The sequence below is a fragment of the Colobus angolensis genome, unplaced genomic scaffold, assembly GCF_000951035.1.
Source record: "Colobus angolensis palliatus isolate OR3802 unplaced genomic scaffold, Cang.pa_1.0 Scaffold20, whole genome shotgun sequence".
Lineage (NCBI taxonomy): Eukaryota > Metazoa > Chordata > Mammalia > Primates > Cercopithecidae > Colobus > Colobus angolensis.
Window position 1 is genome coordinate 6651699 of NW_012115155.1, and position 21759 is coordinate 6673457.

Below are 21759 nucleotides of genomic sequence, written 5' to 3' on the forward strand. Positions count from 1 at the left end.
TATTTACTCAAGGCCAGACCTCAGAGCTTACAGTAAATATCCAGTAATTCTGTCTCAATTTACCAGCCAAATGGGCAAGAGAAATTAATTCCTTTAGCTTGTAAAGTGTTTTCCTCCTTTCTTTCTTCTTTCTTCCATTATCCTTCATGTGTTCCTTTTAAAATTTACCTCCTCAACTGCTCATTTTCCCTAGGAAAAGGAAAAATTCAGTGCTTGGGCTACTTACAATTCAACAGAAAAAGTTGAAAGTCACCTAAGAAAAGAAAGGGAACAAAGGAGTGAAGAAGAGAGGAGGAGATCGTGATAAACTTGGGCTAGTATGTGGTTTTGCCACAGACTGTCAGTGAGCTTACGTCTTCTCCCTAGAGGGCTAATTGAAGATCCAAATCTCAATAAAATGAATGATTAAAAAAGACACATGATGTCTGCCTTCATATTCCTCTTTCCCACAAGAATCTGTTATCTCAAAGATTCCCATTCAGGGAGGTGAAATTATCTTTGGAGAAAATTGACTATAGGACAGGCAAGTTGGGGCTTTTCTGCTAGTGTAGATGTTCATCCCTGGAAGTGAGCCTGGAAAGCTCTGAGGAGGAAATAAGGATGAGCGAGCATCCTAGATTTATTTAGTCATCATTTGTTTGTCATGAAACCAGCACCAGCCTTAGCTTATTCTCTGGTCAATTCAGCATAAAGGATAGCAGAAACTAGAGCCCACAGTCTGTGGGTAGTTTGTGGGGTAAACAAGCTGACTCTCCGAGGTGTGGAATGGCATCAAGGATGAAACACAGACTTCATATACTGCCCATTCACTCCTTTTGATATTTCCACCTCAAATAATTTTGGATAGTCTGGATAACATAGGGCTTGGTGAACCTTGAACATTGACACTTTATTATTTGCTTCTCTGAAGCACTGTAGCCTGACACTTAAGATTCCTAAATTCACTGTGGTAGTAGAAGGAGCTCTAAACTATAATGTCATACCAGTTCCCTCTTAAACTAATGACATTTCATTGAGAACATTCCTCAAAACTCCTATCCTTTTTTTTTCCATCCAAAGCCATGACCAGGAAGATCTCCCATTAAGACCTCCCATTAAGATATTATGTTCAGATTTTCATGGAGCATTATTCCCTCAAGATGCACCATGAAAACATAACAGGGCTTATAATGAAAAAAAAAAAATAGGGAAACCAATGCTACCTATTATTTCTTCATTCAACAAGGATTTATGGGCCGTCTCTACTGCTTGAGATTTTAGGAGAATACTCTGCTCTCATGAAGTTTAAAGTGTCATGGCGGGGAGATAGACAAGTATAGGGATATATATGCATATATTTAATTTGTCAGGTGGTGATAAGTGTAGGAAAGAAAATAATGCAAGACAGAGAGAAAGAGAAATCGTGCTGGGAAGACAAAAAAGATTTGGCAAGATCACCTGCTAAAGCCACTGCAATGCACATAAGGACATAAAAGCGTTATGAAGACTAGCAGCCTTTTCATCTTTGTTTCTGTTTTTCTCTTTGCCCCCAGGCTTTACCCTGTAGATCTGAGTTAGCCTCTTCCTAGCTCTGGGCCTAGCCCTTGCTGCAATATCACTCCTTAACTCCAGATGCTCTAAGAGAAGGTCGGGCTGCCCTGCCAGCTCCCATGCTCTAGTTCCCTACCTCATTGGCAAGATAGTTGAAAAAGATTCCTATTTACTTTGTTTAAAAGGGCAAAGGCATTGTTTGTTGTTGTTGTTGTTGTTGTTTTCTTTTTTCTGTAGTGGAATGTGAAAAGTCTGATTTTGCTAAGAAGGTATTTCGGTCTTTTCCAGGCCTGCGCCTTATGGTGGAGCTGCCATACATGTTGGTGTTATCTCTCAGTGCAGAGACAGAAACATAAATATATGACACTGTTTCTCAACAGTCGCTTCATTACCCCGATACTGTGGGTTTTTTGGTTTTTTTTTTTTTTTTAATTACTTTTGTTTTTGAGACTGAGTCTTGCTCTGTCACCTAGGCTGGAGTGTAGTTGCACGATCTTGGCTCACTGCAACTCCGCCTCCTGGGTTCAAGCGACTCCTGCCTCAGCCTCTCGAGTAGCTGAGATTACAGACGCATGCCACCACCTCCAGCTAATTTTCGTATCTTTAGTAGAGACAGGGTTTTACCATGTTGGCCAGGCTGTCTCAAACTCCAGACCTCATGTGATCCACCTGCCTCGGCCTCCCAAATTGCTGGGATTACAGGCAAGAACCATCACGCCAAGCCGATTATCTCATACTTAACACAGCAGAAGTCATACAAAATTCAGAATTTCAGAACAAACACAGCAATAGCAACTGAGGAGTCTGGTGTCATATGCATGTCCTCAATTACTTAACAAACATTTATCTTTACATGCATAATGCCTTTGCGAAGTATTTATCTTCTGAATTATACAAGCCAGTGGGCAATAAAGGCACATTTCTCTTTGTTTCTGGGTTGATGTACATAATATCAGTTGTCATACTTTATCTTCTAGTACTAAGTGACTCATTATCACTATCATAGGGATGCTGATAGACTACTTATATACAAAAGTTCATATTGTTCTGAGAAGAACTTTGAGAACTTTATTCAGAAATTTCATTCTAAATTACTGTTTGGTTGTTAAAGCCATAAATAGGCAGTGGCCCAATGGTGATTTGGGTTCTTCCACATCTACCTTAAAATAACTTTATCAGTGCCCTTTCTTGGTGCTTGTAACTCTTGATTTTCAACAAGTTCTATTTGTACTTACGTTATTGATGGAGGAGTTTTAATGCAAATAATTCACAGGAAAGGACACTTGTTCATCAAAGTAGAAGAAGGATGAGAAAATGGAATATAGAAGTAATAACTTTCATGGGGCAGTGAGGGTAGCGATGCAGTACCTCCCTGGTCATGGGGCACTGCCCTTAGGGGAAGCTGGGCTTTTCTGCCTGGGGCCAGATGCTGGTCACTCTGACAACATTGGAGTCTCCAGTGGCAGAGTCACTTAATGGAAGACATTACCCCCTGCAACCTTCACGGTTTTACTGAGTAACTTCTGCTGACAAGTTCTATCATATCCCATCCCTAAGAATAAAAAGGGATATAACTGATGGTTTAGGACGGGGTTCCAGGAGTGTGTTAGGAGACTCTATATTTAGTAAGATTTGCATCAGAAATAACTTTCATATGGGTAAGCGAATAACAAAGTGGTCCGTGTTAGGATCCCTTCAGATTTCATTTTCCAAAGTGGCCATGTCAAGTTTCAGGAGAATGACTGACAGTGAAGGTCAGGACAAGGAGACTAGGAGAAAAATGTCAAGTTGATGACTGGTGGCAGAGGAACACATGTGTCACAAAAGATGTGCCAGGGATGGACTGGGAAAGTGGAAGCACTAATACCCACTGGAGGGAATTTCTGCTGCCAGAGACAGAGGCTTAAACATATACATCTTCAGTGTCCCAGGTACACAACTCCAAGAGAGTAAGAGCACGGAGTTGGTAGTGACTCCTGAAAGAAGGGAGAGAACATGAGCACGTGATTATTACTAGCACAGCTCTGAGAGCCTATACCCATGCCACTGGCGGTGAGATCAGGCTGGAATGTCAGCTTTTCTCCAGTGTTGGCTTAAATCCTTGTGTTGTTTCTCTAATCTGCAGGTCGTAACCAGGCAAAGCAAGCAGGGTGGCCAAGTGGTGCCAGTCAGTCATTCCCCTCTTGCCAACTGTTAAGATACAAGAGGATTCTTAGATAGCCATCAAATTCTGAGTGGTCTTTCAAGCTAATCAAATAACTGTCCCTATTAAACAACAAGTAGATACACACATATGCACTTATGATCTAATGGGCCCTGTGCTCCAAATAAGGAAGAGTGGGGGAAAAGGACAATGCGATCGTTTAACTCTTATTTTTGTCTCTACAAATCTATCATTTCAGAGTTCCTCTCAGCTACCAGTAGTGGCCAGTGCCTAACACCTATCTCTCTCATTTTCTTTTCTATAAATGCCTGTCTGAAATCCATTTTTGCACTGCTCTGTATAGCGGTTTGGAACTCTGAAGCCTGAATGGGTTTGTCAATTTTAGCTTTAAGTCTGTGGTTTGCATGTTAATTACCCTTTGCCTTATTAAATGTATCTTCTTAAATTAAAAAGAAAACCAATCATTTCTAATTACCTCTGTGCTGCTAGTTCCTCCTTAACTTTAGTTTATACTCTTCCGGGGGGACATCCCTTTGAAAGTCATTCAGAAAACGTAAGTGTCATTGACACATTCCTTGCATGTGACTTGAGGTATTAACAGACCGTTGCTCCAGCATACACTGTCATACAAAGATATATTTACAAGTATTTCCTGTTGGTACCTGCCTCTCTTTTTTTTCTCTCCATCTCTCTGTCTCTTGAAGTATGGCTTGTATTGGAAAGAACCTACGAAATGAAGTGTCGTCTGCATATGTATTCGATGTATGATTCACATCTTCCCTGCAGACTTCATTTTCACTATTTTCTTGATGAGTAAACAGAGATTTAGAAAAGTTTTTTTATGTTTCTTTGTTCATTAATTCACCCAGTTATTCAGCAAGTCTTTAATAACAGTATGCGAAGCATTAAGATGTTGTTTGTAAATTGACTGATTTTGAAAAAACTGCATATATTTGGCTTGGGTTACTGAAATCCATTTCAATATACCTTTAAGAAATACTGTGCTCCATGAACTGTTCTGGACAATGCAGTTTAAAACGAGATACAATCCATATTCCCAGAGGAATTACAGTCTGGGTGCCTTGCTGGGGATGACAGGGCAAATCATATTAGTCCAGTCTCATGCTGCTAATAAAGACATACCCAAGACTGGGTGATTTATAAAAGAAACAGGTTTAATTGACTCACAGTTCCACATGGCTAGGAAGGCCTCACAATTACAGCAGAAGTCTAAGAAGGACCAGACGCACATCTTACGTGGCAGCAGGTAAGAAAGCATTTATAGGTGAACTGCCCTTTCCAAAACTATCAGATCTCGTGAGACTTATTCACTATCACGAGAACACCAGGGGAAAAAATGCACCCCCATGATTCAATCACCTCCCACTGGGTTCCTCTCATGACATGGGGGCGGTTATGGGAGCTACATTTCAAGATGAGACTTTGGGGAGGACACAGCCAAACCATATCAGCAGGGATGTTAGGGTTGGTACCCAAAGCTCATCTCTTTTCTCTCCCACTGCTTCTCTTCACATGGACCCTTAGGCAACGTGGTGTGTTTGGCAGAGCACCAGACTTGCAACAGAGTCTCCCTGAAAATTCCTGACATCCCAGCAAGGTCACTGATGCAGAATTTGGTTGCTGTACCTGTCATTGCTTGCACAGACTGTAGTTAGGCAAATTAATAACATCTGCCTGGTAGCACCTGGATGCTTGTAATCTCACTGCCAGTCAAAGTCAACAGTGTAGGTCAGCTGGCTACAATGAATTCACAGAGTCCAAATGAGCGGCTCTGGTGGCAGCCAGCTCAGACCCATCCACTCTCCACTGATCAGTCCCAGCACCGATCTTGCCTTAGCCTCACAGTGACTGCCCACACCATGACCTGCCTAACAAAGTCGAGGAAAAGCATCAGCACCTTTGTATGACCACAGGTTCTTCCATTCATCAACCAAACAGTGTTGAACACTTAGGAACGACTGAGTGGCAAAAGGGCAGGGGCTGAATGCTGACCGATACTCTTCTCTTTCACTTCTTGCATATTCTTCTGTGTGTCAATCCCGAGTAAGCTCTCCCTGTGATCTACGCTTTTCTAATATTCAGGCCAAGTGTGGTGGAGAGTTCTTGGAAGAAGATGGGAGATTGAGATTCTCTTTGAGGAACAAATTTCACTCTCCCTGTGACCATTACAAGAAACTTAACTTCTCTGAGCCTCGAGTTCTTTAACTCCAGGGAAAGAAAGACAAACTCCTGCACTGTGTTCCCGTGTAGGGATAAGATCAGTGAACAGCTTTGTTAAGAGTCATAGGAATGATATTCGACAGTAATAAAAATAATAACATTTGTCTCGTTATAACTGTAAAAGACCTGTGGATAACTTCAGTATATTAGTACCTAAGGTTGTGGGGATGGGGGGATTGGGGAAAAGAGAAAAAAACGAATTTCTGAGAAGTAGTGCACATAATACTACTCAGAATTGTAAATGGAAAGGACCTGCACTGATTTTGCAGTGTGTTCTTGCCTTTAATCTCTCTGAGTCCCAGGGTTTTCCTAGCGAGGCGGAGACACTACGTTAATGAGCCACGTTTGTAAGATGTACTACAAATTCAGAAGGGTTAAATACATATGGAGAGGCAGGAACAGAGTGTCTCTTTTAGTGAGGAAGTGGGCTGAAACCTTCCTTGATGATAAGTGGGACAAAGTGAACTAATACATGCAAAGAGCCTAGCAAGTGCCTGGCATGGAGAAGACCCTTGAAAACAGTAGCTGTGATGCAGGCACTGTAATTATTTGGTTGCAGAAACTGGACTCCACTTATATATGGAGATGATTATGGGAGTGAAGTAAAAGGGTCACTAGACTCTCATCAGAATCTCTATAATCTAGTCTCAACTTCTGATAATTTTTTTAATTACGACTTTGGATCACTTAACCTCTCCAAAATTGAGTTTCCTTACCTTTAAAATGAGGATGAAACAGCCTACCTACTTCGCAAGAATGCTATGATCAAATGAACTGATGAACGTTTTTGCAGTCATTCGTGCCCTCACACTGTCAAGAAAAGTACTGATCTGGTTTCCATCCTTAGAGCTTAGGTCTGCCTACTTTAGAATTTTATATGCACAGAATCGTGCTGTTTGCACTCTTTATGGCTGGCTTATTTTGCTCAACTAATGTGTTGTTGCAGGAATCAGCACTTTGTTATTTTTATTGTTGAGTAATATTCCAATCTATTAATATTCTGAATTAAATTTACTGTCTTGCTAGCCTCTAGAAGTGGAAAATTAGATTTTTAATTTTATGTTGTTCTTCTTATGTGCAAAGAACTGAAGCCACAAATTTTTCTCTAAGGTCTGCTTTAACTGTGAACCACAAGCTTTGATACAGTGTTTTTTATCATCATGCAGTTCAAACTAATTTCTAATTTCCATTTTGATTTCTTCTTTGACCTGTGGGTCAAAACATACTTAGAAGTATGTTGATTAACTTCCAAATATTTGAAGTTTTTCTAGGTGATTTATTATTGATTTCTAATTTAATTTAATTGTGGTTAAAAAACAAACTGTATGGTTTTAACTAAGACCTATTTTATGGTGCAGGGTATGGTCTCAGTGAATGTGCTGTGTGGACTTTAAAATAATGTATAATCTGCAGTTGTTGAATGGAGTATTCTATGAATGTAAATTAGTTCAATTTTACTGATAATATTATTTGAATCTTTCATATCCTTTCTGATTTTTTGCCCATTTGTATAATTCCATTTTCTGTACTTTCCATCCTTTTTGGTTTTGTTCACATATATTTTCCTCTACGTGCCTTGCAAACATTACAAGATATTATTTTTTTAAAAACTATGAACTGACTTTTAAAATGTTTAAGAAAGAAAGATAGTCTTTTACATTTAACCATGCATTTTTCATTTGATTTTTAAATGGATGTGTAATACTTGTACATAGTTATGTTGTGCCTGTGATATTTTGATACATACACAGAATGTGCAATGATCAAGTCAGGGTATTTGGGATATCCATCAGCTCAAGCATTTATCATTTATTTGTATTGGGAAAAATTCAAATCACCTTTTCTAGCTCTTTTAAAATATATAATACGTTGTTGTTGTCAACTATAGTCACTCTACTATGGTATTTAGCATTAGAACATATTTATTCTATCTAACTACATGTTTGTACCCATTAACCAATCTTTTTTCATCCCAACCTCACATATACCCTTCCTGGCTTCTGGTAACTGTCATTCTACTCTACCTCCATGAGATCAACTTATATTTAGCTCTCACATGTGAGTGCAAACATGTGAAGTTTGTCTTTCTGTAGCTGGCTTATTTTACCTAACATAATAACCTCCAGTTCCATCCACGCTGTTGCAAATGACAGGATTTCATTCTTTTTTATGGCTGAATAATGCATAGACTACATTTCCTCTAACTATTCATCTGTTGATGGACACGCATTGTTTCTATATCTTTGCTGTTGTGAGTAGTGCTGTGATAAACATGGGGGTGCAGGTATCCTTTTGATGTACTGATTTCCTTTCCTTTTGATGCATTTTCACTAGTGGGATTGAGAGCTCATCATTCTTTCCCCTACACCACAAATTTCACCTGGCATCAATTTCTTCTATTTTCATATTAGCATTTCTTAGCAGCTATATAGCTAATAAATTATTTATTTTGTTCATAGAACTTTAATTTTTCCTTCATATTTGAAAGCTATTTTTGGGGGGGTGGGTGTAGAGGTTGGGGAAAGCTTCCTCTCTTGTTTCTAAAAGTTCACTGAAAATTAACAAATGGAACAAATTAGTGGAACAAATTGACAATAGCAGGATACTAGAAAGAAAAGGCCTAGCAGTGTGTTTAACATGGATGAGCCCAGGGGAGTTACTAGAGAATGATAACTCAGTAACTCAATGAGGTCCAGATGCTTCAATACCCTTCTTCACAGGGGAAAGGGAGATGGGAGAAATGTGGTCATTTTGAAGAGCAGTAAACAATTTTCAGGGAAAATGGATGGACCCAATATTCAGACTATTTTTAATAAATAATTCTTTTTAGGCATTGAATAGGATTAGAGATAAAGATCATCTGGGTTCTAGGTGTGGTGTTTAATTTTTAGATTTTTTTTTCTCTCTCTAATATGAGTTGTAATCTTCCCTAAATAATTAAATTTCAGGGAGGGGATTGAAGACAATTGTGTTTCTCTTTGGTGGGTTCAGTTTCCAAGTAGATAAAAGAACCTCAGAGAATAGCCTGTGCTTTGGAACAAAGTATTGAGAGATGGAGTGAGGAGGGGAACGTCAGAGAGAATTGAGGCTACTTCTTTGGTTGTATGTCAAAGTGCCATGTTTTGGGGTATCATTTTCTGAGTTCCAGCATTGGATGTACAATGCTAGGTTGATAGTGTTTTACTTTCAGCATTTTGGGATTTCCATTTTTTTTTTTTTTTCTGATGAGTAGTTTGTTGTCATTCTTGTTGTTCACATGTTAAATTCAATAACTGACATGGCTTTGGATAAGACGATGTCTTTAATACGTCTAACAGGAAGGTCTTTTCTTGCTATTCATCCAGCACATAACTTTCGGTGTTGATAAGTAATTGATTGCCTTTGATCCACCGGTGAGCCTGGGGAGGGGCTGATTGTAGCTTTGTTTAGTTTCAATCTGCCTCTATTGTTAAATGCTTTCTAGGTGACTTTAAGCTACCAGCACCAGGAAGTCCCTGGGACCATGCATGGCAAACTTTGAGATCTCAGAACCGTGAGACTTTGGATCTGCTTGACCATGAGTCTCTAAGACTATGAATCTGCAAATGTTGTGGCTCTGGGATAGTTGGACTTTGAGACTGTGAGACTGCAATACTAAGGCTGCCTCTTCTCAGAATGAGAGTCCAGGATTCCTTCTCGTTGGCGCACACCATACATTAGTCACGGCATTAACTCCTATAAAGCATTGCTAGGTCATAAAACAAATATTTTTATCTGGAGTATGTGATCAAATTTTAAACATTGTTTTAAGGGGTGTGTGTGTGTGTGTGTGTGTGTGTGTGTGTGATATTCAATCTACAAATTATGCCGAACTCAGAAGGGACAGTCAGTCATTTGAAGGTGGATAAGTTTCTATTGCACATTTGGATTCGATAAATAATGCCATAGACCCACGGACTCACCTGCCTAGGGAGGTGGGATGTAATGAACACAATCAGTAGGGAATTGAGAGTGCTGAATAGAAGGTTCCACAGTTAGGCTGTAGAAAAACACTTTTACTCTATCCAAAACAGTAAGAAACCACCAGATCCCATCTCTCTTCCTTCCCTAATGCATATCAAAGCGGTACGGACACAAGGACATTTTAAAAGAACTCAACTCCACGGGGAGGCGTCCTTTCCAGGTGAGCAGGGATGGAGGACAGCTTCAGCTTCATACCTGTGCCACATGCTATTGCTGGGAGCAGGGGATGTGGAAGAGCAATTCTGTCAAATAAAGCCATTCTCCATTTGGAGGAAGAGAAAATGTTCAAAGCTTTGACAAACCTGGGAGCTGAAACGTTGAATTTAAATCTCAAGAAATTCCTCGCCACTAAGCCATTCTTTTACGTGGGAGTTTTGCTGCAGAAGGGGCAGCAAAACAGAAAGGGAGACTCTTTCTTCTTTATAAGACACTTTGTGATACATAATAGTAATTACATCCATTGCCTAACTTCAGAGCTATTAGCTAGTGGGTATTTTGTGTGTAGTAGAAAAGATTATGCAAGATAACCTAAATCCACGGGTGCTATGAAAATACAATCAAGGTTAAGGTTAAGGTCTTTGAAAATGGATTTCATTAAATAGGCAAAATTATCTTACTTGGTTTTCACGTTGGCCATTTGCGAAAGCAATGGATTTTCTTTTTATTGGTTGACATTGATTGCACACAGCAAGTAGGTTTTAAATATGAATATTAGAAGCTGAAAAGAAGAAAGTAGATGATTCATTACGAAGAAAGCAAATCGGTATGCTAGCTGACATCCCGTCTTAAAGATGAGGTAATAGATTGGGATGTTGAAAAAGTTCTGGGGAAGGATGGTGGTGATGGTTGTGTAACAATGTGAATATGCTTAATGCCCTGAATTATTTACTTTAAATTGGTTATAGTGATAAATTTTTTGTTACCTGTATTTACTCCAATTAAAAAATATATTAGGTGTGAGTCTTTGGATTTCATCTGCAGCAAAAAAAGGTCCCCAATAATTGTTCATCCAAATAAAGGCTTTGACGTACAATGTTAGTAGACCAGATAGCTTTTGTGCTGTGTGTACTTTTGCTTAAACTTCACAAGGAAATGTGAAAATGAACAAGATATAAATCTGAGTTGTGTTATCTCCCTCCTGTAACAACAATTACATTGTTGAAGAGTAGGAGGCTGTAGAAATTTCAGACTAATTACTAGCCAATTGGGTGACTTGGAGATTTTTTTCCTTCCCCTTTTCTCTTTCTAGGCTTCTTTTAAAAAAAAAAAAATCTGTAAAATGATGATAATGATAATGGAAAGTGCTTAGCATAGCGACTGGCCTCAATTAATGGTGACAATTACTTCAATAAAATCCTTTCCTTCTAAAAGCAGATTGTCAGTTATCTTCCATTCTTCAGTGATTATGAACATTAGGAACATGGGAATTTCATTGTATTGTTAACTTTGTAAAGGTTTTAGGTGTCATGCCTCAGGACTTACTAGAATTGCTTTATTCATAAAACTTTTAAAAGGGATTTTTTTTTTTTTTTTTTTTGAGATTCTCACTCTGTTGCCCAGGCTGGAGGGCAGTGATATCATCTCACTCACTGCAACCTCCGCCTCCTGGGTTCAGGTGATTCTCCTGTCTCAGCCTCTCGAGTAGCTGGGAATACAGGCATGCGCCACCACGCCCGGCTAATTTTTTGTATTTTTAGTAGAGACAGGGTTTCACCATGCTGGCCAGGCTGATCTCAAACTCCTGACCTGATCATCCGTCTGCCTCAGCCTCCTAAAGTGCTGGGATTACAGGCATGAGCCACCGCACCTGGCCTGAAAGGGATTTCTTAAAGAATAATGTTAAGTATATCTGAAAACAAACAAACAAACAAACAAACAAAACATGATGCAGGATTTTCACCCAACCCATATTTCATTTGAAATATGTGAGCAATTAGGTATGTTCTCAGTATGAGTTTGTGGAGTAACAAATATGGTTTTCCACTGAAATTCCGTGATAACACAGACCTCACTGGCTCTCCTTTCTTCTCTGCAGACCTTTGCAGGAAACATGAATGCTGACAGCGTGGTGCACCACAAGCTACTGCACTCAGTGAGAGCCCGATTTGTTCGCTTTGTGCCCCTGGAATGGAATCCCAGTGGGAAGATTGGCATGAGAGTCGAGGTCTACGGATGTTCCTATAGTAAGTACTCACATGTACCCTTTACCATTGCTGAGTGCGAGTGGCACTGCCTACGTAATATCAGTTTATCTACATTGAGACTGACAATCATCTTATTTTAAAGTTGTTTCTAGACTTTCATATATGTATTTTAAAATGTTCGATTTAACCCCAAAGTAGAAAAAACATTCTACTTAAGGCTGAAGGGACTTAGTTGTGATAGTGTAATAAAGGCTCAATGAAACATTCAAAATTGAGAACTCTTGAGGAATCAAGCAACCATTTGTCCTTTGCAGTTAAACAAAATTAAGTTCAGTTCTTCCCCGGAAGTGGCATAAGGTATTATAAAGTCTTCTCTGCCCTGCTTTCCCAGAGCTATGAGAGAAAAGCATTCACTTTCTTGACTTGTTCTAGAAGAAGAGGAGAAAGAACAATAAATATAATTCACAAAATGTTTTCTCCTTGAAATGATCTCCTTCATCCATTCATCTGTGAATTGTTTGTACTAAATTTGAAATTAGAGCTCTATCTTGCACACAAAACAGATTATAAACATGGGTAGAACTAGTGATCACTTTAGAATAAGGTTAAAGTTATTCAGGGACGGTTCCTATCCCTATGATTCTTTCCTGCAGGCTTTATACTGAAACCTAAAATTGCATAATAATAAATTGTTTTTCTGCCATAAGCAGTGACGTATTCTGCTTATATGCTAAACTCCAGTGACCCCTAATGCATAAACACATTTGATCACTAACACTTTCATCCAAACTAGTTCAGTAGATTCCTGTTTTGGGCTGCAGGAGTGCCTAATGAGTGACATGTTTGTACTGTTTTTCATAGTGAGATCAACTGAATGCCTGTATCAGAAACAATAGGAATGTTGCCTAGAAAATGCATTTCCCTCACCCCATCCCATACATACTGGATTATAATTTCTGAAAATGGAGACCCAAAAAGCTGAATGTTTACAAATTCTCCAAGTAAACTATGGACATAGAGTGTTTGCTAAAAATAAAGCCCTGCACACAGGGAATTTACTGGTAAAATGACTGTATTTATCTTGAACAAACACCTTCAGAAAGAATGTAGTTTAGAACAGATGCATCAATAAACCATTAGGCCCAGGAGGAACTGCCTTCCACTTCAAACTTTGTATGATAAAGCACAGAACACCTACAAGAGTATATGTGTCCTATCCTGGGATCTCTGGAGCATCAAGATTCTCTTGTTACCTCCTCTTTGATAACAATTTGTCACTGCTGGGAGGTTATTTTTAAATAGAGTATGAAGCTTTTATGCTACAATTAAAAGTTTGTGAATATTATTATACCAGCCATCTATTTTGATCTAAGATTCTTATTACTCTTTAACATGTCCTTATCTTTTTGGTTTTTCTCAGTCCATTCAGTTGTACTTCTTTTTCATGCTCATTGTTCACCCACACTGTCTGCTTGCACAGAAAGAGTCACAGCATCGAGTTAAATCACAGGCTGCAGGCTTGAAAGATGTCTTTGAGCAGCATGTTTAGCATCTTCTGGTGATGGACCCCTTTGAGAATCTGACAAGGAACACTCTACTCAGAAAAATAATAACGATAACATGTACCTTTTCTACAGTATGAGAAGGTCCAGAGGTCTGCTAAAGCCCAGTTCTAAGCCAAGGGAAGAATTCTCGACTTTGTGGTAACAGAGTCTACCTCTCCCCAAGTAGGCTCCAGGTCTAGTGCATCCTACAATGGGATAAACTGCTTTCGGGACAACCTCGCCAGTAATGGGAAGTTAACAACCTTGGGGAGCTGTTGAATGCAGAATGTCTTTCTCTATGATGTGCCTCAAGCAGGAACCCTATAATCTTCAATCAGTAGTGGTGATGCTTTGGTACTTTGTTTTTTTTTGGGGGGGGAAATAATTTTTTAAAAAAATACATTTATCAGTTTGTATCTAAAGCCAATGGGTTAGCATACCTTCCGAAGCCAATTCTCCCTTTCAGCATTATCCTATTTTTTATTTGACTGAATTGTTTCCTTTCTTCCTTCCTTTCTTTCTCTTTCCTTCCTTCCCTTCTTTTTCTCCTTCCTTCCTTCCTTCCTTTCTTTCTTTCTCTCTCTCTCTCCCTTTCTCCCTTTCTCCTTTTCTCTCTTTTCTTTTCTTTTCTTTTTTTTCTTTTCTTTTCTTTCTTTCATGGAGCCTTGCTCTGTTGCCCAGGCTGGAGTGCAGTGGCATGATCTCAGCTCACTGCAACCTCCACCTCTCGAGTTCAAGCGATTCTCCTGCCTCAGCCTCCTAAGTAGCTGGGATTACAGGTGTGCACCACCATGTCTGGCTAATTTTTGTATCTTTAGGAGAGACAGAGTTTCACCACTTTGGCCAGGCTGGTCTCAAACTCCTGACCTTGTGATACACCCAGCTTGGCCTCCCAAAGTGCTGGGATTACAGGGGTGAGCCACCACATCCAAGTTTGACTCGATTGTTTCTATAAACATAAAATCTTATTGTAAGCACCACCAAACAAAACAACAAAAACCCATGACCCTCTTTAGCAACTACCTCTCCTTTTCCTCCTCTCTCCTCTCAACTTCTCTTTAGTTGCTCTCCCCACCTGCTCACCTCCCTTCACACTGCAACTGATTCCAATCAATATTGAGACATTTGGTGGGCAGTTTAACATGTCGACTTGGCCTAGTTATAGTCCCCTGTTACCCAGCCAAACACTAATATAGTTACTGCTGTGATATGCTTGGTGTCTACAATCATTTGACTTTAAGTAAAGGAGATTATCCTAGGTAATCTGAATGGACCTAATTCAATCAGTTGAAATGCTTCAAGAGCAGAACAGAAATTTCCCTGAGAGAGATGAAAATTCACCTGTGGACTGCAGTTTCAGATCCTTCCTGAGAGTTTCCATCTTCCCATTCTTGATGACCCGCCATATGTATTTCAGGCACGTTTAACCAGACCCACAGTTGTATAAGCCAATTCCTTGCAATTAGTCTCTTAATATATATAAGTATCCTACTGGTTCTGTTTCTCTAGGGAAACTCTAAATAATACAGAATGCTCTAGAGAAACTATTCCTCTGAAGATCACCAGTGATTTCCAAGAAGCCCAGTTCAGTGGACACTTAATGTTTCTTAACTGACTCAAGCTCTCAGCAGTATTTGATTCAAAAAGCTATGTTCATATTTTTAAAACCTCTCTTTCCCTCCTATCTCACTTGCTAATTGGCTATCTTAGTTCTTCTACTACTTTTCCATCTACACTCCATGCTTTGCTGAATTGATAGAGTTTTGTAAATTCAAACACGTCTATGTGCTGGTCACCCCACATCTGTATCTCATGACTTGACCTCAGAGATGATGTATGCATCAGCCTACTTGATATTTCCACTTAAAGTATAGTAGATATATCAAATAGAATATAGCAGAATGGAACCCTTGATTAGTGGCGCCCTCAGCAACCTGCTCTTCCGTAACACTCTTCCCCATCTCAGTAAACGGCAGCACTCTCCATCAACTTGCCTATGCAAAACTCTGGGAAGGAGCCTTGGTTCTTCCTTCTCTATAACTTCAAGTCTTATGCAACTTATCTACAGCTAACAGTAACTCTATCAGTTACTTCCTACGAAATGCATCCTAAATCCATGTACTTCTCCCACCTTTGTGAGTAGAAGCCTCTGTCGGTTCTTACCTGGAGTTGTTAAGTAGCCTCCTGTCTGGAGTTCCTGCTTCCACACCACTATCTCCCCAAAACCATTTTTGACACAGTCAACAAAATGTTCTTTATAAAGAAGGAATAAAACCATAGCATTCCCCTTCTTGATTCACGTGAAATAAAATTGAGATTTCTTACTGGCAAGTAAAAGTCCTTGTTGAACGATTGTTCCCAGAATCTACAGGGTTGACTCCTTCTACCAATGTGATTCTTAATTTTAATGTTGCCTCTTCAGAGAAGTCCCCCCTGACTGTTCCTCTAGTCGCCTGTCTTCCTTCTTGTGCATCCACCATTAGCCCATTATTATATGCCCATGGATATGTGATGTGCTGTCATTTACTTTGTGTTGTTCACCACAAAACAGAATCTCACTGGCTGGGTTTGCTTACTTCTTTCTTGTTTGCCTACTCTAGTATCTGCATAGGAAAATGTACCATGAGATCAGGCACCTTGTCTACTAACAGCCAGCACTTCACTGGCACAAAAAGACAGTCAGTAAGTATTTGTTGAATGGGTATATAGATCTATCAATCCAGCCTCATTCTCTCAGCTTAGGCAACCAGGTTCTTCTGGAGTTACTTGGTTTTAATAAACCTGTTGTAGTTTCTAAGAAACTACTTTTGTTTCTATGGGCTTAGTAATTTTTTCAAAAGTTTAGTTGCGTATGTTGCTAAAGATTGGTAGAATTCTTACAGCTCTATAGTTTCTTCAGACTTAACTCTTTACAGTTTTGAAAAATTAACATATTTCTTCCACTAATTTTTTCATTCAGTAGATACCATTTATTTAGCCTTTAAGATACCAGACATCTTGCAATGCTGTAGGAACATCAGAAAAAATGAGACCTTTTTCTGGACTCTATCAGTCTTGTATTTGTACTCGGAAGCACTTTTCTTGTGATTACATGTCATCAGTTAACTGTGTGATTGTCTAACGTCTGCTTCCCCTGACTCGACAAGACAGCTTTCCACAATGCCCTGGATTGTCGACATTGTCAAATGTTGGAACCTGAGATTCTATTAGAGAGAATACATCCTAATGAACCTTCTAATAAAAAAACCAGATGATTTTTTTATTCACAAAATCAAAGTTAGCCACTTACGATTCCTGAGCATAGGCAACTCCAGGTACAAAGTTTAGCTGTTGACCGGGCCAAGAGCTTCTGGGCTAGCGTGCTTCTAATCCTCTATCCCTTACCTGTGTTCTCAGACCTAGTTCTATGTAAGAATCACCTTGGGACATACATGCTTTTAACATACCTGCTCTAACTGTGCTTCGATTAGATCATGATCTCCGGGCAGGGTCTCCAGTGCTTGTATAAGCATTTTGTTGCTGTTGGTTCTAGGCAAGCGTAGTGAGGAACCAGAATTTAAAGTTGTTATCTCAAACATCACTTCATTCTTAGTCTGCACTGTCATTTCCATGTCTGTGATTGCTAATCCTAAGGATTTTAAATGAAATCTGAAAACTTGAAAAGTCAGTATAATGTTAAATATATGGGCTCTGAATTCAAACCACCAGACCTAGAAACTTGACTTCATCACCAACTAGTTGGGTAATCTTGGGCAATCTTGGGTCTTCTGTGGACACCAGCTTCCTTTTCTATGAAAATAAACGTAATAATAATAATAGTATTGCTTCACGCATGTAATTATGTGGAATAGTGCTTTGCATAATGTAAGCACCCAAAAAGTGTTAGTTATGAGCATCGTTGCCTTCGTCAGATATTTAGGCTGCTCACCAAACTTCTCTATGTTTCTTTTTCCCATTATTATTCAGGACCACATCTCATCTGTATCTCCAAGGAAGGTCAGCTTTTTTACCTACCTGAGCTGCCTATGCTCAGGAATCATAGGTAAAAAAGCTGGATTTCAGCACCTTCATCAGGCCATCTGGGGTCTAGGCTACCTAAAGTTCTGTCTAGGGGCTTCCATTTGAATTTCTTTAAATATGGGAAGCTAATTAACTTTAAAAAGCATTATAAATTCTGATAAAGTATAATGATCTGTCAGGCTTCCCAGTCTCATTACAAATTACAAACATCACTTTATACTTCAGGTCGCCTCCGTTCCACGCAAGACCTTGCTCCTATTCGGTTAATTACTGGCAAGTGGTATCATCCAAAATTCATCACCCTCAGAACTGAAGTTGGAGGCCCGGCGCGGTGGCTCAAGCCTGTAATCCCAGCACTTTGGGAGGCCGAGACGGGCGGATCACGAGGTCAGGAGATCGAGACCATCCTGGCTAACATGGTGAAACCCCGTCTCTACTAAAAGTACAAAAAACTAGCCAGGCGAGGTGGCAGGCACCTGTAGTCCCAGCTATTCGGGAGGCTGAGGCAGGAGAATGGCATAAACCCGGGAGGCAGAGCTTGCAGTGAGCTGAGATCCGGCCACTGCACTCCAGCCTGGGTGACAGAGCGAGACTCTGTCCCAAAAAAAAAAAAAAAAAAAAGAACTGAAGTTGTATTCTCCTTCCCCAGGTATATAATCTTGTCATTCCAGCTTCAGCTGCCCTCTTTGGTGCTGTTCTCACCACCTAGGGTCATGTGTCATACACGGTAGAGGCCACAGAGTTGTAAATCTCACCTCTGGCATGCTAAGGCCCATACAGCCCTACCACAGGGAACTTCAGAAGGCACCGTTTACAGCTCCGTCAGCCCTCAAAGTGGGAAGGGACAGGTTGGCAGCAGTCAGACCTGGGGCATTGGCAGTCCAATATGAACTTTGATTCCCACTTTGTAAATCATAGCATTTGTAAGAGTTGGAAAAATCTCCAAGATGCCAGATTCATTGCAGTTCCCTCATTAGATTTAAATGAAATGTCCTACCTTTCTTTCTCTTAGTTCCTATAGGAATGGCTGAAAAATCTCTTCTGTGAGGAGACAAATGTACACACGTACATGGAATAACAACACTTAAATAAAAGACCCTGTGATCTTCCATCTTAAATCAATGACTTCTTTATAAACTTTTCTGACTGGTTGAGGATCTGAAGGCTCCTTCAATAGTCAACAAACATTACCCAGTGGGCTCCCTCTACTAGGCTTCAGAGATACAAAAATAAATAAGACAATCCTTGCCCTTTAGGAACTCACAGATTTTCAGAAGCTACAAAAGGTAGATAAACAAATGCTCATAAATATGGAGGTTTAGGAAACCAAGTCTTTGGTAAGGCTTGCAAAGGAGAAAAAAAATACACAGCTAACACGGTTTCCTGATGAATTAATGCCCTGCTGTCCAGTGTGTGATTTGACTGACGATATTGCTGTGATTCCTGTGACCCATATGGTAATGGCGGTGATTTTAAAGGAAACCTTAAAAGGGAAAAATGACCTAGTAGTTGGATCAACCACTTTATGCAGCAGTAGGTTTCCACAAAAATGCCAAAGCCTTGCCTCCTACAATTTGTTCTGCATTTACTCCCTGTTGAAGTGGTCACTGGAGTGATTGACCATGACTCCCCTCTGCCTCCTGGCACTAAATGGCTTAGTCTGTGCCCAGGTAGAATCATTAACAAAGACTGTCCACCTTCCCTTAAACGTAAAACCATCCTAAATCTTTTATAAAAAACAGATCCACTACTGCAAGGGAGAAAAATAATAAGTATCATCTCTAATTGTGACATTGCTATTTAAATGACTCTCATTGTATGAACATCCCTTTAGTGGGCAATTGTGTCAACACTGTAACTTAAGACCACTGATGACGGTAGAAGTCAGGAAGCAGCTTGTCATTGCAGGATGCTGCTACCACAACGCGGGTTGATCATTCCTTTCCTTCTGTGAGCTTGTGACTAAGATTTCTGAAACCTCATCCCTGTAGTGAAACATTTTGCTAACCTGTCTACACCTTAGTGAAGTGATCACTATCTTCTCACTGCCCACCATGCTCCTCTTACTTGGGTGACCATATGGCCCAACTTGCTCCTTAGTTCTAGTCCATGCTTGTCACCCCATTTCATTATTTATAGCTCCCCTTTTCAATCTCACAAGTCCTCATTTGGGTAATAAGTTGTAGGGACCACCATAATGCTTCCTTGTACCACATCTTACAGTAGCGCAGTGATGCATTTGCTATGTCGCTTTTAGGGTGTTTGAGTTGCTGGGTGGCATGGCTCGTGTCTTTGTTATCTTTGCATCTCAGAGCTCAGGACAGTGACCAGAAGGAATATAGAATATGCTTAATACCTGCCAATGAATTTAAGAGTAACAAATAAAATGAGATCTACTATGGGAGTTCCCTAAAATGAAAACATTATTTTTGTGTAATCTTTGTCGTTATTCAACAGTCCAGTTGAACCACAAATTTTAAGTGCACCCGGAAAGACACCCACACATCTGAAATATCTAAAAACAAAACAAAACAAAACAAAAAACCTAAGCATTATGAGAAGGCGAGTCTCACTGTCAGAGCTAGCATGTATCTCTGCTGAGGTTATGACTGGAATTCAGAGTTCTGATTTTTTGTGCACTGTGATTGTTTTCATGTTCTCTTCTTGAAACACATCCTGTTTTTCATGTGCTATCATGCATAGGAATGTCAGAAATTTTGAAACAAAAGCTGCGTTAGGAGTTGTCACAGTTAGCTTTGGAAACTTTCATCATTTTCATAGTTCATCTGAGGTGATCAGAGTTACTGATAAGGCCTGGCAAAGACACAGAATTGGTGGAGGAATCTGTGCACATTTGAGCTGACTGTGGAAACCTTGGTGGTTTGTGGATTGCTGGCCAAAGCCCTCGAGTCTTCAGTGCAAGAGTATGGTCTGAATAATCATCATTTTTCTTATGTAACGTATCATGACATAAGCTTCACAATGTAATTGTATTGAAAATCATGTTTACTGTGAACAACCAAAGATGCCAAGTGGGACTGATTGTCAGGGTGAATCCGTAGCTTCTCCTGTCCATGTTGAGCTTCGGCTTTCTGGCCCATGAGGAAGCTGGCTCCTTGTCCCTGGCCCACACAGGAACCCAGCTGGCCCACTTGGGGATTCAAGCTTGGAATCTGTTATTCAGTGAAGCCCTTTTTTTAGCTGGTTTGTTGACAAGCTACCAACATCCATCAAATGTGCCAGCATATGCCTCCAGAACTCTGTCTTTCTCAGAAAGCAAGCTGTGACAGCCAGGTCAGCAATTATGGGCCCGGTGGGAAGTCGGCCAGTGCTGGCATTCTCAGTACTCCAGGATGGGGGAGCGCACGCTGGCTCTGTCTTGACCCAAAAGGAGAGGCTGTGCACTGTAGGGCCTGCCTTCATTCTAAGGACTCTGGAGCATGAGCGGCCTATCCTTCATATTCTAGAGAAGCCTGCCAATGTATCTTCATCTTAACAAACCACGCATTGAATTGAATTGAATTAAGTTTATAATAATGGGATCCTAAAAATCAATTTTGAAAAAAGGGGAAGAAATTGTCCACTCCAGGAAGTAAGTATCTAACAGCTGTGTTCTGGGTCACTGGCATGGTAGATAAAATGTGAAGGAAAAAATTCCACAAGGACCACATTAGGTTTTTACTAGCTTGGCAAGGCACAGCAAAATTGGGTAATGGGGGTAGATAGTCAGGATTAGAATGCAGGCTGACCATGCAAGTAGTCTGATGCATTTTCTAAAACACAAAGAGGTCTTTCTAAAAACCCAAAGCAATCATGCATTTCCCCTACTCTATATGCTTTTGTAGTTATTTCTCCATTGATATCAGGGTCACATTGAAACTCATATTATTTTATTTTACTTTATTATTTTGTTTTTGGAGACAGAGTCTCCCTCTGTCGCCCAGGCCGGAGTACAGTGACACAATCTTGGCTCACTCCAACCTCCGCATCTCGGGTTCCAGCAATTCTCCTGCCTCAGCCTCCAGAGTAGCTGGTATCACAGCTGCCCACAACCACGCCCAGCTAATTTTTGTATTTTTAGTAGAGACGGGGTTTCACAGTGCTGGCTAGGCTG

The 21759-nt window shown here is 40.1% G+C and overlaps 1 protein-coding gene across 1 annotated transcript in view; it reads left to right on the top strand.

Annotated features, from left to right (window-relative positions):
• The window catches only part of CNTNAP5 (contactin associated protein-like 5), an 886807-nt gene that overhangs the window by 376022 nt on the left and 489026 nt on the right, over positions 1–21759 (top strand). The window contains exon 4 of the mRNA XM_011941654.1: positions 11973–12120. Within this exon, the coding sequence (XP_011797044.1) occupies positions 11973–12120 (148 nt within the window). The remainder of the gene's footprint in view (positions 1–11972; positions 12121–21759) is intronic.